Here is an 18142-nt window from a genome sequence, read left to right on the forward strand (position 1 = left end):
ACTCTGATTTTTATCTTGACGCACGGCACTGTTAAAACACTAGCTAAATGTCTTGCTCCAAAATAATGCATGTCTTATACACTTCTACTTTTTACTCATCATGGCTGTATTCATTACATATTAAAAATACATACTTTAATTGGAGTGTGCATTAATGTACTGTTGGCATGTGATCTCACCTGCAGCTCAAAAGTGGGGGCAGAATTATATCTTCAGTTCTGGGAGTTTGAACACATTATTCAGTGGTACAATTTTTTATCAGTGCTGAATATAAATACTATATTCCTACAAATTTTTGACTATCAATCAATTGCAAAGGAAAAAAATCTTCTAGAACTGTGTTCAACTTTTCAGGCAAATTGCACAAACAAGGCRAAACCAATTCCAAAATTGAAACTGAGAGGGTAGTTCCTCTCAGGCCAACAGTTCATCATAGCCTTGTTATCTGGAGGGGAAGAGGGGGTCCAGGCTGGGGAACTCATGACGGTGTGTGGACTTGTCTCCCTTTAGGGCTGCCTTTTCTAACCCAGCTCAGCCTTATGCTGACTGATGGGATCTGTGGGGCAACAGCCAGCCAGTGAAGTTGCTTTTGTGAATTTCCTACTGGAAAGGCATTCACTGACATAAAATCTCTCCCTCAGTTTGCCTCACTTATTTTGGCAGTGTTGCTGAAAACTTTAGAAAAAGAAATTAAGGGTGGGGTAGTCACATGCAAAACGGTTTTTTGTTTGTTTTTTTGTTTTTTTTTTTTTTACCTCACCAACCTATCTACCTCTCCAGAACAGTACTGGGAAAAGAGGTATGTAAGAAATACCGAAGGGGGAAGGATTATTCCATAGAGTGAGTTTGCTAGGCATAAAAGTGTAGACAGATGATGTAAATGGCATCTTGAGAAATGGCTGTCACCTTTAGAAAATCAGCATTAGACTTCACATTTTCCTATATTTAGAATGTGAAGCAACTGAGAGTGGTGTTAGCCAACATGGGTTTGTTTTGGGTTTTTTTTTTTTTTTTTTTTTTGGTTTGGGTTGTTTTTCAGATTTGCCTGGTGTCTTACATGTCAGATTTGCATCTGGATTTTCTTTCCAGCTGACAGTATTTCAAATGCCATCTGGAATCTGAGGATCAGTCTGAGCTGTGTTTGTTCCCTGTGCCTGTTCCCTTATTGGAAAGTCCTATATCGTTTAAGAGATACGGATGGGGGCTCCTTCTCTTTCACTTATGCTGGAGCAATGCCCAGTAACCAGAACGCAGTTGTTCCAGTAGAAGGGGAAAGATAAATTAGTATGTACAGGTTTTAACTATGCAATGAATTTAAAAGAAAAGTATAATTAATATGAAGGACATATTTAATTAAATTATTTAAGTTTGTTGGTTTCTTAGAATTTATTTAAATTCTCTACAATTTTTTAAGGCTTGCTAGTGTAAAAGAAAGTTTTACATTAAATTCTATACAGTAAATATTTCATTATTTTCGTGTCGCTGTCGGACTTTTCTATAAGTGATATCATCTGCATGGATCATTCTGTAATTAGAGCTAACAGAGCAGCTCTGCACGAATCAGAATAAATCATACCTGTGTTCTTCTGTGTTTTTTTTGTATTTCAGCTCTTGAGCACAGACTATATTTTTAGCACAGTTAGACAAAGGCAAGGAATAATATTTATGCACAGCCTACATGCCACTATGAGAGTCTCTTTGGCCTGTGCTGAGAGGGAGTCTTTACCTTCCTCGCACTTCTCTCATCTCACATTTTGGGTTGCATTTCGCATGATATTTTTAATGAGTGGAAGAGGAGGCAGCAAGCATTAGGGAGAATAAGAATACACAGACTTCTATGAAATGCGATTAAAATAATAGTGGGTAGGAGAGGTGTTTGAAGGATGTTTTCAATGTGGCTGAGGGTTAGAAGCAATACATAAGGTCACAATATTATAGTTAAAGCAACTTACTTGAAGCAATGAGACCCTGTCCAATTTCCTGGATGTTTCTCTGGTGAACAGAGCAATGGAGTGAGTGTCGGGGGTTCCCAGACTTCTGCACTTTCCCTGTCAGCAAAGAAGTGAGCAGCCCTAGGCAGCTCGTTTAGCCTTTTTTCAATATTTTCCAGCCTGGCAAACTGTTAACACAAGGTTGTTTAGACATTTTATTAAACAATTTTCAAATGCTTTCATATCCTTTGGGTTCAGTGATGATCAAAACTGGAAGGCATCCATCTATTCATAAACAGGATGACAAAGGCACATTTCAGATGTCCAGACTCAAATAAAAAAGATGGGTTTGTTTGTTCCTTGATACACGCATATCGGTTTCCTTAGTTTTTTGATTTGTGATTCTATGTGCATGTCCAGCAGTGTCTTGTGTTTCTAAACAGTTAAACCTATGCTATAAAAGCTGTAGCCAGTTTTAAATTAGAAGTTTTCATCAAAGACAAAAAGCAATTTGGTAACAAAGCTGTTAAATGTTGTGTTTTCCTCTCTCTGCAATTTCCCATAGCTCCTTTGGAAGGGTGTAGCTGGGGGAAGGGTCATGCCACAATATTTTGCAAGTATTGTTTCCCGAGCCCTCCACCCAATGCCCGTGAAAAATGAGCARTGCCCATGTCATGACTGTAGTTGCACAGAGGAATGTACTCTGCCTGTAAACACAGCCCGAGGCCTGAGCCCGGCCGACGCTTTAGGCCCAAAACAGAGATGCAAGTTGCTGCTGTTTGGTCTCCAACGATTAGCTGGCCCGGAAAGAGGAAGGGTTAGGTATGCAGCAGGAAAGGCCCGTGCAGGAAACTGTAAAGCCAAGCCAGGAAGGGAAAACAAGCATAAGAGGGGATTATGAAAAAGGAAATGAAAGATGCAGAAAATGCGCATATCTACAGATGTCAGGATGCAATGTCTGAAAGCTGAGTGAAGTTAATACATATAACTGAAGTTAAAACTCCAGGCAATTGTTGTCTTTCAAAGTACTTCAGAGGTCAGGACTCAATGTCCTACCTTCACCCAGTGGCCTGAAGGTATCAGACTACCTGGGTTTTTTTGATTACACGACAAACACATATAGTTAAACTAACAGAATTTGCTTCAGCAAAACACTTCACTACCATTAAGTAGTCTACATGATTTTGCTAAAACAAGGCCATAATGTGAAAAGATGTAAGCATGCATATTCAAACATGTAGAAATTATGCTTTGAAAAAGTTTGTCATAGTGAAATTAGTGTACCTTCTATTAAAAAAAAAAAAAAAAAAAAGTGTTTCTCCAAATATATTTAAAGTGGCCAAAGAGAACTCTAGTTTCTTAAATATGAGCAAGTATTTCTGTTATCTGTAGTAATATCATTGCTACTATTAGTCAGCTGTCATATTTCTCTGTCCTTTTTAATGAAGGGTGGAATTTCAGTTTCTAGTTTTCTGGGAGTAATTAATTTTTGGACAAATAGTTGATTTAACAGTGGAATAAAATCCTTTAAAATTAATTTTATTGTCTAAAACTTGAGTAAAGTTATCTTTGGTGTGATGGTCAGTGGAATACAAGTTTCTGCATTTTGGTCACACATCACACTTTCTCATGCAGCAGCAGATCTGAAGGTTGAGTTGTGTTCCAAATCCCTATTAAGTAAGGCACAAAATTAATATTCCATTGTCATTTAAAAGCTCTTCCTCCTGTAAAACTGAAAAAAGCCAAAAGTTTTGGTAAACATCCAGGAAACTCCAATACCTGTATATGAACAAAGCAGAATGCTATGGGAACTTGTCTATGTAGGAAGCCTAACTGGGCCATCACTGTGTGGCATACACTGACAAGGATGCATTAATAATATTGTAAATTATGTGTGGTAGCCAAAAGAACATTGCAGAAACCCTCTTTGTCTAGGTAGTTTTTAAAGATTAAGGCTTTTTTAGATTAAATCATTGTTTTAATAGAAAAATGAGATAACAGGATTGTAGCCAGACTTCAGACTAAACTTCTGATTTTCCTGATCTCTAGTTTAAAGTATGCTTTTTTCAGAAATTTCTCTCATTGCTAGAAAAGACACTTTTTGTTCTGTGCTTCAGCACTTAAAAGAGCAACAGGTTTCATCAGCTCACAGACTGATTATTCCATTACTGGTGAAAACATGATGGCTTTAGGTATGTTGGACTTTGTAGCTCTGAATCAGCATGTGAGTAAGTTATTGTTTCCATACAAGCAGAAATATAAAGTCTCATTTTGAGGCAGATGCCAGGAGGTCTCCAATGTCCCCATTTCTCCTGGATGAAGGCTGCATGCACTTAACACAAGAAATCCAGCAGCTCACAAATGGCATTTTGGATGCTTAAATGAAACTGCACCAGAGCAGTGCATGAAGCGTGAAATCAGTACTAACTGAAAAGATCTGCAAGGGCAACATTTTCTGAGAAATAAAGAATTGCTTGCTCTGAGCCTTTTCCAGTGATAAAATGTATTTTTATAAGTGGGAAAGACAAATATCAATATAGATTTCTGGTCCAGACTCAGCAGAGTTGCTGCTAAAAGTAGCATTGCTTATATTTGGCTTTGCCTCTTCTTTTTTTCTGTGAGTTGAACACTTCAGGAGAATTCATGTCTGAAGCTGATGTAGCACATACTCTTCTGTACCATTAAGCTATATTATGTCTACATGCAATAGCCCAACATCTTCATGCTCAAAAACAAATACTCATGTGACACTTTATATCATAAAATTCAAAGTACAGTCACCCACGGTTGAATCCTATGCTCTGTGAACTAAGGTCAAAATGAACATTTTGAAAAGAAATAATACTTGGTACTTTAGATCACAGATTTGTTGACACAGGTCAGGATTTTAAAAAACATGTGGCACTGGCAAACTATGCTCTCCTTGAAGTCAATGAGAAACACTCATTGGTATCAGCTGGACGGAAGACCTGAGCCAATGCAGAGCACATGGAAATTCCTCTCTTGAATCTTTTTTTTCTTTTTGACGGGGACAAGGGGAAGCTAGCTCAGCGCTGAACAAAATTTACTGTGATCTAGTATATGTAAGCTGCTTCTTCAGTGATTTCCTTGAAGCGCTGATTAGAGACTTAAGCCCAAAGACTAGGGCAGCTTGAGGCTAGAAGGGCATAAACTGAACCCACGCTTGCAAATGCAGATGTTCTGCTAACACACATGAAGGCATGTAAAAGCAGGAAGCAATGAAAGCTAATTTGCAAAGCTTTTTCCCTGCTTGCCTCAGATCTACCATATTAATATAAAGACATTCAGGGAAAAAAAACAGGTGGCTGCTCCCCTGCCTACCTTTTCCTTTATCTGGTACAGTAAAGACTTGATAATGTCCCCCATTGTTTCTAGGCATGCAGTCAGAAGTCCTTAATAGCAGAGGATTGTTATGAATACTTTCTAGAGGGGCACCAGGCAGTGCAGTGCACAGTAATAAATTTCTATTCCTTGATTTAGTTTTATGCATTTATTTTGCTTTTATGCTGTTTTATCATATTCCTCTCTATCCATCAAAAAAGACCAAGTTTTTTCCAGTAAAAAACTAATGTGTTAGCTTTTTACAGGATTAAGAATTTTCAGCAGTATTTGCATAGCCACTAGTTACTACCAGAATGTTATGGTATTTTAGCAGTTCAGGACAGGCAGTTCACTCACACCAGGCAGGCTCCCTGAAATTCCTCAGGGAAATATCTTGTGATTAATGGCAAACATTCAACATTCAACATTATGAACAGTAGTTCTTAAATCCTATGATAAATCTGACAAGCACTTGATCACCATCATCTATATCAATTGTAAACTTCTTTAGGGGAGCATCAATGCCACTCTTACTTGGAAGATGTTGTTTTGGCAGGGGAGGGCCTTTATAAATATTTGAATACTTCTGTTAAAAACACTGAAAAAAATAAGATTCATTCCTGTTTTGCTTGTTTGTATTTTGTTCCCAGCTCCTTGTGGTCAAAATGAAACCAGAGAAGATGGCAAAATAATCCAGCTGCCTCCTTGCAAGACAGGAGCATGGATCGTTCCTGCCATCATGGCCTGTTACCTCTTGGTTGCAAACATCCTTTTGGTGAACCTCCTCATTGCTGTTTTCAAGTGAGTGGCACATTGCTAAGTATGGATTTAGAGGGGTTAGCCATGGTCTAAGAAGGCAGCTAAACCAAAGACTTTGGATAAGAGACATTTTCAGAGGAGGGAAGGTGAGAGGCAGTACCTTGTCTCCAGAGAATGAGGAAAGTACCTAGCTCTTTAAATTGACTCATCTCTGAGGGTGGACGCTCAGTGTAAGCAGAGTGTCTGCAAGCAGAGAAGCCAGTATTCAAGGTTCAGTTAACAGCATCATTCACTCCCAATACTGAAAGTAGAAATAAAAATTATTCCTTGTGTCACTGAGTTGTTGTAAGGCTCAAAGGCTGTACAGAGCAGGAGTAATTAGCAGTAACATATTTTTGAAATGGCTGATAGAGCCACTGAGCTTCCTTGAAGTGATAGTAACTTGTTTCATCCATTTTATGTGTTCTTTTCCCTTCTTTTTGGTAGGGAAAATTACTAACGTGTTAAGGTTCCTGTCTTGCCATTTCAGGAAAAATACCCCCAAAAAAATTTCAATCTCATTTGTTTTTCCTCTTCTCTCTTTCTAGCAATACATTTTTTGAAGTCAAATCCATATCTAACCAAGTGTGGAAGTTTCAAAGGTATCAGCTAATCATGACATTTCACGAAAGACCAGTTCTCCCACCACCTCTAATCATTTTCAGCCATATGACTATGATATTCCAACACCTCTGCTGTAGATGGCGGAAACATGAAAGCGACCCAGATGAGAGAGACTACGGATTAAGTAAGCCTTGAGCAGTTTGCAGAGGGGAACTTTTTAATGCCCTTGGTCATATCTAGTGTTTGATGTGAATGGAGGCTGAGTCCAGCACTTAAACAAGCTTTTCAATAAATAACGACTTTTAACTACGAAATTCTTACCTGAACCAGTCAGCTTCACTCTCATTCCCCAACTCTTAATCCTCCTGAGACTAGTAATGAGGGTCTGTTGTTCTTGGGATTTTTTGTTTGCTTGTTTTTTCCTTTCAAAGCAAAAGGTTTTGTTTTGTTGTTCTTAATAGTCTATTCTTACTGGAAATTTACTTGCAGTCCATCACATTTCTAGGTCTTCAGTCTTATTGCTGGAATTGCAGAGGTAGCATTCATATTTTTAAAGCTCTTTCCCTCAATGTTTTTGCCTTGACCTGTAGATAAACTGAGAGATCGTGCTGTGTAATTATTTTGTAGACATATTCTCTCCTTGACACTGATTCAAAGCAGAGGAGTGGTGTCTCCAAGTACTTTAATGAACTCCCATAAGCATGACTGAAAACCTGTCAGATTATTTTGATAATGCTTTCTCCGTCCTCCCCATTTTGCTCTTCCCCCTCTTTCTCCCTGGCCTAACTGGCTCCCCCTTCACTCCAAGGTTTTCTTTTCAGAGTTACCCTAACTTGGTGTGAATCTGGAGATAGACGGCTTTTAATACTACCTCATGCCAAAGTAGGATCCCCTCTCTGCATGCCTGGCATGCCACTGGCCGCACTTGCATCTCCAGCATAAGGCCACAAAWGCAGAGGGTGTCTCCAGCTCCTTCACCATATATGCCAGAGGTAGGGAGCTTGGGAAGGTGCACCTCTGCCCATGCCACAGCCCACCTCTCTAAGAGGAGGGAGCAGGAGACAGGCTGTGCCACAGGTGATGCAAGTGCAACAAGACTGCCCCCTTAGCCATCATCATGTCTGCACCAGCCCCTGCTGCTTCCAGCAGACCTCAACTGCTGCAACATCAAACAGACCATCCGCATCCTCAGACTCCTTCCCTGACAGCCTCCAAATTTGATTATGTGTGTGTTAGGTTACAGGTGGGCTTTGGCCCCCACCATCTTTCCAGGTCCTGACCAGCAGCTGTGTTTAGTTCTCATGCAATCAAAAGGCATTCATGTTTGCACAGTGTTTGCCTGATAAAGTGTTGCCATCTCCAGAAGCATATATAATTGAAGCCACTAACTCAGTAATTAGATGCATCTGATTTCATACCAAAATGCTGGATAAAACTGAAGCCTGATTTTGAAAGTTTAGCCCATGAATTCTGCTGTAAGAAGAGTAGAGCTAATTTCACATGTTAAAGCAGTTAGCCAGGTTCACATTCTTTCCATTGTTTCTACAGAACTTTTCATAACTGAGGATGAACTGAAAAAAGTCCATGATTTTGAAGAGCAGTGCATAGAAGAATATTTTAGAGAAAAGGATGACAGATTCAATTCCTCAAACGATGAAAGAATCCGTGTCACTTCAGAAAGGTGCACATATTTTGTCTGTTCTGTTTCATACACAGATCTGGAAGTGTGTTTCTCTTGCCATTCTCCCTCTTTCTTTCTTTTTCTTGAGGAGAGAAATATTTGAGATAATTTTTAATTAGTCTTAACTAAAGCAGAATGATAAAAGGTAGTGTATTTCTTTTCTCTTTTCTTTTCCTTCCTAAAACAAATGTTGCACTAATTTTTGAATATTTGAACCATTTCAACTACTTATAATAGCACTGACAAAAACAGTGGGGAAAAACACGTCTTCTTGCATTTCAGTTTTTGAAAGTAGAACCTTAGGACGTAAGTGCTCAGAACAGAATGGAAGAGCAAATGGGTGTTCGTCAACGAAAACTACAGCTTTAGCACGGATCTGCTAGCCATTTAGATAAAGTAAGAGCATTTTTTCACATTGACCTTGCTGGGTAAGACAGCTTCATTGAAAGCAACAGGAGTCTTGTCATTAATGTCAAAGGAACTAGACAGTTCATCTACAAAAGAGAAATGCACAGACAACAAAGGCAATATTATGTAAATTTACTGCAGTAAGTTTACTACAAGTCTTCAAATTCATCAGTCCTAAAATTCTTCAATCTGCTTATCTACTCAGGCTCGTATATGCTCTCATTATACAGCAGCTAAACATCGGAGTTAAATATTGAGGACAGAGTTTTTCCTTTGATTCGTGGCACTGTTACTGATAAAGATTCTAGGACAACACCCCAGTCAGATATTTGTAATTACTCTAATAAACCACAGTTACTGTAATACTCCACTTTAACCTGAATGTATCTAAAGAAATCAGGAGAGTAGCCACAGTAATTGATTACACAGATGTAATGCTCTCTTCTATGTAATCCTCTAGCACTGCCCCTGATGCAGCTCTGCCTAACATATATTTCCTGTGGACAAGGAAACATACTTTTAATTTGGTTTTGAAATAAATCTTTCCCAGAGCAGGATTAGCAAAAATAATATTCTTTAATCATTTGCATTCCTGAAAATAGCACTCTCAAGAAACGTATTTCAGAAAAGTATTTTAGAGGAAAAGTGTGGTATGGAATGGCCTCCTCATAAGGATACAAGGAATAGCCATGTAACCTAGTTCTACTCAATTTGGAAGAGACAAATGAGGATTGAAATGATGGAGGTCTATATAATTATGAGCACTTGGAGAGGGTGAGTAAAAATAAATTGTTTGCTGTTGCTCCCAGGACAAGAAATAGGGAGGAACAAATGAATTTAGTAGGAACCCATCCCTAGTAGGAGGTTCAAAATAAACAAAAGATGTGATTTGTTCATACAAGTAGGAGAGCAGAGCAAATTCTTGAAATCTGATGAGGTCTAAAGAAAAGCTAATGATGTCAACTACAGGTCTATACTGATTCACAGGAAGACTAGGCAAGCTTATGGAAGAGAAATCCATTAAGGGCTGCTAAATTCATAGAAATCACATCCCGCCCATGAAGTTGCTGAGCTGAAAATGTCTGGAGACTGGYGAATAAAGGGAACATAATTACATATGCTTCAGGGGACGACAGTAGGCTACATGGATCTGCAGTCTGAGCGCAGTTCTTCTTGTGTTGCAATAAGCCAGTGATCAGAGAACTAACATAAAAATGGTAGCTCCAGATTCAGATCTCTGTTCTGGCATAGCTTTCCTTTTGATGGACAAGGGAAGAAAGTCAGAGACATGCGTGAAGCTTCCACATGTAAGAAGAAACCCAGCTGGGTCCTCCCCTTCATTAAGCAAGTGCTCTAACTACTGAAACGTTCATATATAGAAGTCTGTCATTGTAGTTGTCCTGGCCCTGTTTTGCAAGAAAGGAGCCCTTCCTTCTGTTTTAAATGAATGATTGAAAGCATCTCACTCCAGGAGAGAGTTTGTTATTATGAACCCTAAACGAAGAAAAGCATTTGAGCCTCACAGAGAAGTAGTTCTTAAAGGAGCTATTTTTCTTGGCCAATAGCTTAACGTTGAAACCAAACATGCACCAGCTCTGTAAGGAAGGCCTAGGTACCAGTCATATGGGGTACAGAGTCGAAACTAAAACCCAAGCATATAGGAGTTGGATATTCTGTTACTAAGACTTGTAGCAACAAAGTCCCAAGTGAATGCAGTTCTTCAAATTGTAATAGCTCTCTTCTCCCCTTGCCAAACCAATTATAATGATCTACCACACAAGGCAAGTGCAAATATATTAAAGATCTGAGGTGCTCAGATGCTTGAGGAATTTGGGATATCTAAGTACTTTATCTTAAATAAAGCACATTTTAAGAACTGGATCCCCAAGTCTGATATTTTACTTCYAATTATGGACCAGAAAATATCCCTCTAAGTATTCTTAATCTAAATTACCAAGCTGATTCTTTTCCCTAACATTCAAATATTTAAAATCAAGATCTGGCCTTTTTCGTTTCTCTATATAGATGTCTTTGTACCCTTAACAACATGTAAAGTGGAGAAAATTGAAACGAGATGAAAGACTGCACAGCTTCTGTTCCAATGTCAGGTCATCAGTGCRTAGTAGAAGACCAAGTGAAATACCTGCATTATAGCCATGATATCATCAGCCTAATCATCTGCCCAATTAACTCAGCTTTACGTGGTGTAAAATTGATCCAGAATGCCCTGGTAATTGGAGTTGCCCCTCATGCTGAAGATCTTCCACATGGAAGCAGCTGAGAATGCTGTTAGGATGGAGGAGAAAGGAGAAATGCTGGGACAAGGCTCGTGTGATGTCCCTGCACCTGGGCCGCTAACAGCCTTTCCTCTACTCCATGCATCTGCTTAATTCACAGGAATGTTTTCACCTCTTAAATACCCCTTGAGTGGTTCCTACCTGCAATGGATTTATCAGCATGCCCTGAAGCCTACCTGGAGAAGGAATGGTTGCACACCAAAAGTGCAAAGCCCCAGTAAAACTAGAAGAGGGAACAGGGTGTCAGGAACTGACCAGGAGATGAGTCTTGCCTTGAGGCTCAGCCTACAGGAGGCCAGGAAGCAGGGAGGGACTCAGGAAGACAAAAGAACAGGAGATCTTGCTGCACTGAGCAGGATGTAAAACGGGGACTTCAGTAACATTCAAATGGCTCTGCTGGGTCAGGGCCAGAGTGCGTTGTCAGACTCACCTAAAACAAGTTGCAGTTTATATTTTCACCTTGGAGTGGGCTAACCTAACATCATATCTGTACTGGGGGTTCTGTATTAGTTCAGGAAACACCTAACTTTTCTTTTAAAACAAAAAGTTCCTTTAGCTTCTTTAATCACAAARACAAATCTTAGTGAATCTGCTGGAGACCAGGGAGAAAAGTGAAGCTGGGTAACTTGACTTAGCTACTGTAGATGAGTCACGATAAACTCCTCCCGGAGAGCCTTACTTTTTTAAACATTGTGAAATTTTCAGTGGCACATTTTGATCAACCTAGAGATATGCATAACATGAGCAAAAATCACTGCAAGACTTTTCTTAATCTTCCAGGAAGCCACTGAAACAATCTCCTCTGCAGGTATTTCTTCCTTATGGCCAAGCCTTGTCTCTTTCACAGCTAATGCCAAAGGCTGCTGCTGATTCCACAGGAAGCAGGTCTTGTCCTAATAGTATTCAAAAAGTAGATAAGCAGGTTGAAGTAAATATTATTATGTCATCTTTGGTACAGGATGGTCTCCGTTACCATAGTACCTGAATGCTTTACAGTCTATTGTGCATTACTGTAGGAGCATCCACATGAGTGAAGAAAGGCRCAGCTATTATCCTGATTTTAGAGACGAGAAACTGAAGTGAACAGAAAGAGGTGTCTGTTAGTATGAGGGCTGCTAGTGAGCCTACCAGATGAGGCCATGCACGCAAAGCGGGGTGAGGAAAGGTCTGTGAATCCTGCAGCGTCTCTGCGTCAGCAATGGTTGCTCCAAGTTTAGCAGCCTGACGGTGTAGGTGAGAACACAGCCACGGCAACCCCAGGGCTTTCACCTGCAGAAACTAAAGCACCTGGGAAAACTGGCTGGCTGCTTAACCCGTGATGCCTCACCAAAACATGTCGGAGAAAGTRCCAATAGCCTGTTACAGGCCAGGGAACTGCTCTCTACGTTTGATCTGAATAAAACCATTTCATTCTACAGTCACTTACAGTGAGCAATGTGAACACTTCTGTGAGCGATTTAACTGTCTACAATCCTTGCAGCAGCTGAACAGGATTTTGAAGACCAAAATGATGCCTAAATAATGGCCATAAGTCCACAAACAGACTTGGGCACCCAACTYTATCATGCAGTTATGAAGCCTGCTTCTGGGAAGAGTGTATTACTTCCATGAAATCTTTACTTCAATTAAATTAAATTATAGATAAATAAATTTATGTGTGAATGTTAGAAATAATTATAATCAGAACAAAGGCCTGCAAAATCCGTCATCTCTCAAATGATAACTGAGAGGCTGATCACAGATAAAATAAAATCTTTGTCAGGTTCCCAGTTCTGTGCTAATTTTTTTTTCCTAGCTACTGAATACCGTATTCCAATAGTCCATGTTTATGTTTTACTAGTAGACATTTTTGAGCATCAGCAAAACACACTTGATGCACATTTTGGATGTAGCCGTCCCATTTTATTTTCTCATGCCCATCTGTTAGGATGGCTTCATGCCCTCTCATGTGTCAGATAAGAGTCTCACTGTAAGAAAAGGCACAGGTGCAGGGAAGGCATCATACATGGATATTACTAGATTTGCCAAAAGGTTTATACTATCTCTAATGCACGTGGGGAAAAAAAATCTAAAGTAAAATTTGGGCATTTTTATTTTGAACTGGTGTTTTAATTCAAGAGTGTTCTTGAAGGAAACACAGCTCTAGCTGTCTATTTACTAAGTTCAAGTATCATCCAGCATTATGGGACAAGAAGAATATTTCATTTGTTAAAACATTCTAAGGATCAAATTATGACTGGCTTTCTTCAGAACATATCCTCTTACTCCCACAATGTTTAGTTGATGTAATTATACCATGTTTCTCACAGAATTACTCTCAGAGCATAGTGCTGCTCTGTGTGATGAATGATTCCAGATTTGAGCGTCATACAAATATAAGAGAATATCATTAATTGAAAGAATAAGCGTTTGTTAAAAAAACCTAAAGGTGGACATATGTAGTACATATTTTAAAAAGGCAACTGAATTCAGCACATAGCTTTGGATTTGGAGAAGACCACCATCACTTAAGATTTCTTTTTGTGAATAAAAATGACGCAGTCAGGGCTCACTTAATGTAAACACACGTATGTACTTCTCAAACATCTAGGTGCATCTATGGTTGCCCTTGGTTTCTGAAGTCAGACTACACTGTCCTGATCTTGTTGAGTTTCTACATAAATTTCCCTCTATATCAAGGCAATTATATTTATAGTTATTACCTTAGGAGCCAACAGTCCAGGTAGCCCAGAAGCCTGTACTGCCATGGTCCTTACATCCTGCGTCTCTAGCAGGAGGTGCTAGAGCATATATAATATAACTCTAGGCTCTTCTTGGGCTGGGTCACTTTCCCTGTGTTCAGTAGGACTGCGTGGACCTCATATGAGAGCAGGGTGCACAACTTGTACAGACAGCTCTGCTCAGACTCCACTATGGCACTAAGATGCAGCCAAATGCAAAAACTCAATCAGCTATGGCTGCATTAAAAATATTTCAAGCAAGCAATCAAAAAACCAGGACTATCCAGCTAGTTTCATGAAATGTTATAAATTAATTCCAGTTCTTGGGGTGACTGTTGCCTGGGTTAATGGTATTTGTTCGTGGAAACCTGAGCTTTCACAAGTAGAATCCTGGCTCTGTTAAAATAGAAAAGTAGAAAACACTTAACACTTAACACTTAACACTTAACACTTTAAGTAGAAAACACTTCCACTTACTCCAAAAGGACCAGGATATTACCCAAATTGTTGAGTACCTCGGATAATCCTAAAGTTACGAAAGAAGTTATATCTGTCATCATCGTTGAAAAGGAGTTACAGAGGCTGGATGCTATGCAGTTACAGAGGCACTCAATTAGCTGATAAATATTTCAAGTATAACATTTTGGTAAAATAACAATTGAGGCAACAAATAACATAAGGGAAAATTTAACTGCTTCCAGTGTAAACTGATCTCTGACTATAGAATTACATCCTGTGCTTGCAATAACATTAGTCTGTTTTTTGTGGGAAGATGGGTAGAAAAGGTATATTGGTGGYGAAATGATAATAAAAAAGGAAGAGTTTATCTCTTTGTGTTGATTACTTCATCATTCATCTACCTAAGTAATACAGTAAAGGTAATAATCCAGATGCTGTTTTAGAGAAGATTTCAAATCTGTGCATTTGGTTTGCTGTGCCTGTGCTTTCAAAATTCAAGGGCTTCACTACAAGATATATTTCATAGGAAGAGGAGCCTTGCTCTAGGGACTGACATAACATTTCTCACTCTCTTCTCCTGTGCAGACGGGTTGCTGCTGTTCTTCACTGCAGGGCAGTCAGAGTTCAGTGTTTCAGGGGAAAAAATTCTGTAATGTACAATGCATTAATGCTGCCCCATACTCATTTATTGCCTAAACTCTGACTTCCTTTTGGATGGGTAGGAAAGTTAACGGTGGTGCCAGTTTCAGGCTGCATGTCCTGCTGGAAATTCAACTAGTAGTAGCAGAAGATGATATTTACCCCATTAGAAATCCCAGCTATGATTGCCAGGTGCTTAGTAATATTTGAGTAGAAACTGCACTAACAGGCAGAGAGTAAGAGACTGGCGAAAGGCAAAGTTCAGAAACCTTGTTGTTTAGTATTTGTCACTTCTTTATTTATTTTTCAGGGTCTACAGAGAAAACCAAAAATGTAAATCTAGAAATATGACATATGTATTTGAGATAACTACTTAAAACTGTTGTTTTTAGTACCTCTTGGGCAGACACTGGAGGTCCMTGGTCTGTTCTAGAGACCGCTGCTGGGGAAAATAATTATGGGAGGTCATTTCACGAATGCTAACGGCAATTTCCATATGTGAGAGGACTCCATACGAGTCCTTCAGTGGAATGTTTTAGAAGTCAGCAAACTGAAATATTGAAAGCCACTGCCATAAATTAGTACACAATTCACCTTGCTGTTGAGAACATTTTCAAATGAGATAAATCAACATCATATGCAGTTATTTTGAAGTTTAATTGAGAAAATAATTGAGTGATCACACAGTTGATTATTAGCTATAAATACTTTAACTTTTTTATTTAAATAATACGGTAAGTAGATAAATAAATTTAAAATCCATCATTTCAATCTCTGAACTACTAATAAAAACTATACTAAGCACAAACACAGCATCAAAACAATCTTAATACATGCACACTCTTGTGCACTGTATTTGCTTTGACTGCTGTTTTCTCCTCTATAGCTTTCACACGTGCTTCACCTGATATTACTTACCTTGAGCATAATAATAGGTTAAAAAAAAAAGATTTGTATATCTGAGATAAATATAAATCTGGGAATGAGACTGTCTGTACAGGTATACACAACACTACTTGGTGCAAATTTGTGGGAAAGAGTGAGAAAGTGAGAAAGTACAGCATATTACCCACCTGTGGCATTTTATTCACTTTCGTGCCTTCATTTAATTGTGGAATTAACCATAGCAGTTTGGTCGGTGGCACAGCTGAGAGCAACGTGCAGTCATGTATGCTCAAAGTTTTGTTCATTTGTAACAATCCAAACAGAACTTTTGGCAGCAGAAAGGTAGCAAATTAGTGTAACATTTCCCTAATGTTCTGTCCTTTGCATAGCACTCACCCCAAATCCCCTTTACATTACAATCAACAAGCAAGAGATGCTGCTCATTTACAAGCAGTACCATTTGGCTGCTGAACCTCTTTCAGCAGGGTTTGAAGTGAGGTGGTATAGACTGACTTTGAATTTTAAGACCYGTCTGTTCCCATTTGTTTTGGTGAGCTATTAGTTGGACACCACTGCTATGTAGAAATGAACCAATTTAATTCTTCCCTTTTTTAAGGGTAGAGAACATGGCGATGCGACTGGAAGAAGTAAATGAGCGTGAGCACTGCATGAAGGCATCTCTCCAGACTGTCGACATCAGGCTTGCTCAGCTGGAGGATATGATAGGAAGAATGGCAACGGCCTTGGAAAAACTGACCGGTATAGAGAGAGGTGAGACGACCAAGATACGATCCAGGACCTCCTCCGACTGCACTGATACAGCCTACATTGTAAGRCAGAGTAGCTTCAATAGTCAGGAAGGGAATACTTACAAGCTTCAGGAGAGCATAGATCCCACAGGAGAGGAGTCCATGTCCCCTACGTCACCTACGATCACACCTCGCATGCGAAGCCACTCTTTCTATGCAGCAAATATGAAGGAGAAGTGTGGGCTGGAAAAGTTTGAAAGCATTTTTAAGGAAAGATCCACAAGCCTGCACCGTGCTAGCAGTTCCCTCTCCATAGCAAAAGAAGCAAAGGTTCCCTTAGCCCCTACCAGCACTTTGTCGATTGCCCCAGACTCCAGAAGGCCTTCGTCTTGTATAGACATCTACGTTTCCACCATGGATGAGATGCAGTCTGAAATAGAGCCCCTCGAGAGCTCGATAAACATTCTTGGTACTGGAGATGTGGCTTTGCAGGCTCACATAGCCTCTTCCATTTTAGCTAATAGTGCATATATTAGCAGTACACCAGGTGAAAGAATTTCTGGCAGGAGTCTTGATTATGAGGAAACCTCTGGGATAGAAACGAGAGCATTTTCTTCAGACTATTCACAAATTACAGACTGCCAAATCCCCTGGGATTCAGACCCTCCTTTGTATCATACCTTAGAGCGATCTAAAAGTAGCCGTTATCTGGCTACAACTCCATTTATTCTGGAGGAAACACCAATTGTGAAATCTCACAGTTTTATGTTCTCTCCATCTCGAAGCTACTTCAGCAGCCTTGGCATCCCAGTCAAAACAGCAGAGTACACAAGTATTACAGACTGCATAGATACTAGGTGTGTGAGTGCTCCCCAGACCATCGCTGAGAGGGTCAGTTTCCCTGGAAGTCTTGGAGGCAAGGTGGAAGACTTGGGATGCTGCCACCCAGAGAGAGAAGCAGAACTAAGTCATCCAAGCTCTGATCACGAGGACATCGAGGCCAAAGACAAGAAAGGGACCCCTTTATCTCCTCAAGATGGCAATGCCGCAAGAACTCTGACCAACAGCATTCCTCTTCCAAAAATAGAGCGGGCCAACAGCTACTCTGCAGAAGAGTCCAACATGTTGTATGCTCAGCACACACGGAAAAGCTACTCTATCAGTGACAAACTTGACAGACAGAGAAATGYAACGGGCCTGAGAAACCCCTTCCAGAGGAGTAAGTCCTCAAGGCCAGAGAGCAGAGGGGACAACCTGTCTATGAGGAGACTGTCAAGAATGGGAGCTTTCCGCAGCTTTGAGAGYAAGCACAGTTAGACCTAAATAAAGCCCACAGGTAGTCTAAGGGTCATCTTCTCTCCAGTCCATTTTCCTTAGAAGAATTAAATAACCTCACATCATCACATGTCAGCTCCAGTTGGCGTTAGCCACCGGTCAAGGGAGCACGTTGTCAGTCTCAGTATCACCCACTGAKTTATTGCATCTTGACCCAGCTGACATTTGCACTTAAGGAAAAAGTAAGCAAGGAAAGATTTATAAAGACTTCAGTAAACAACAGGAAAAACAACCCCCCCCCTTATGAAATCACAAGTAATAAATGAGTAAGTTCAGAAATCTGTCTGTTACTAGAAGGCCTCATAAGATGTTTGATGATGATTCACAAGTTTTT

The 18142-nt window shown here is 39.7% G+C and overlaps 1 protein-coding gene across 5 annotated transcripts in view; it reads left to right on the plus strand.

Moving 5' to 3' along the window:
- The window catches only part of TRPM3 (transient receptor potential cation channel subfamily M member 3), a 261642-nt gene extending 243852 nt beyond the window's left edge, over positions 1-17790 (plus strand). For all 5 annotated transcript variants that reach the window (XM_085312517.1, XM_085312487.1, XM_085312493.1 and 2 more), the window contains 4 exons: positions 5924-6074; positions 6620-6819; positions 8184-8316; positions 16341-17790. In XM_085312517.1, coding sequence (XP_085168643.1) covers positions 5924-6074; positions 6620-6819; positions 8184-8316; positions 16341-17790 — 1934 coding nt within the window. The remainder of the gene's footprint in view (positions 1-5923; positions 6075-6619; positions 6820-8183; positions 8317-16340) is intronic.
- The last annotated feature ends 352 nt before the right edge of the window (positions 17791-18142 follow it).

This window comes from Rhea americana, unplaced genomic scaffold (assembly GCF_003343005.1).
Source record: "Rhea americana isolate MKP2758 unplaced genomic scaffold, rheAme1 scaffold_11, whole genome shotgun sequence".
Taxonomy (NCBI): domain Eukaryota; kingdom Metazoa; phylum Chordata; class Aves; order Rheiformes; family Rheidae; genus Rhea; species Rhea americana.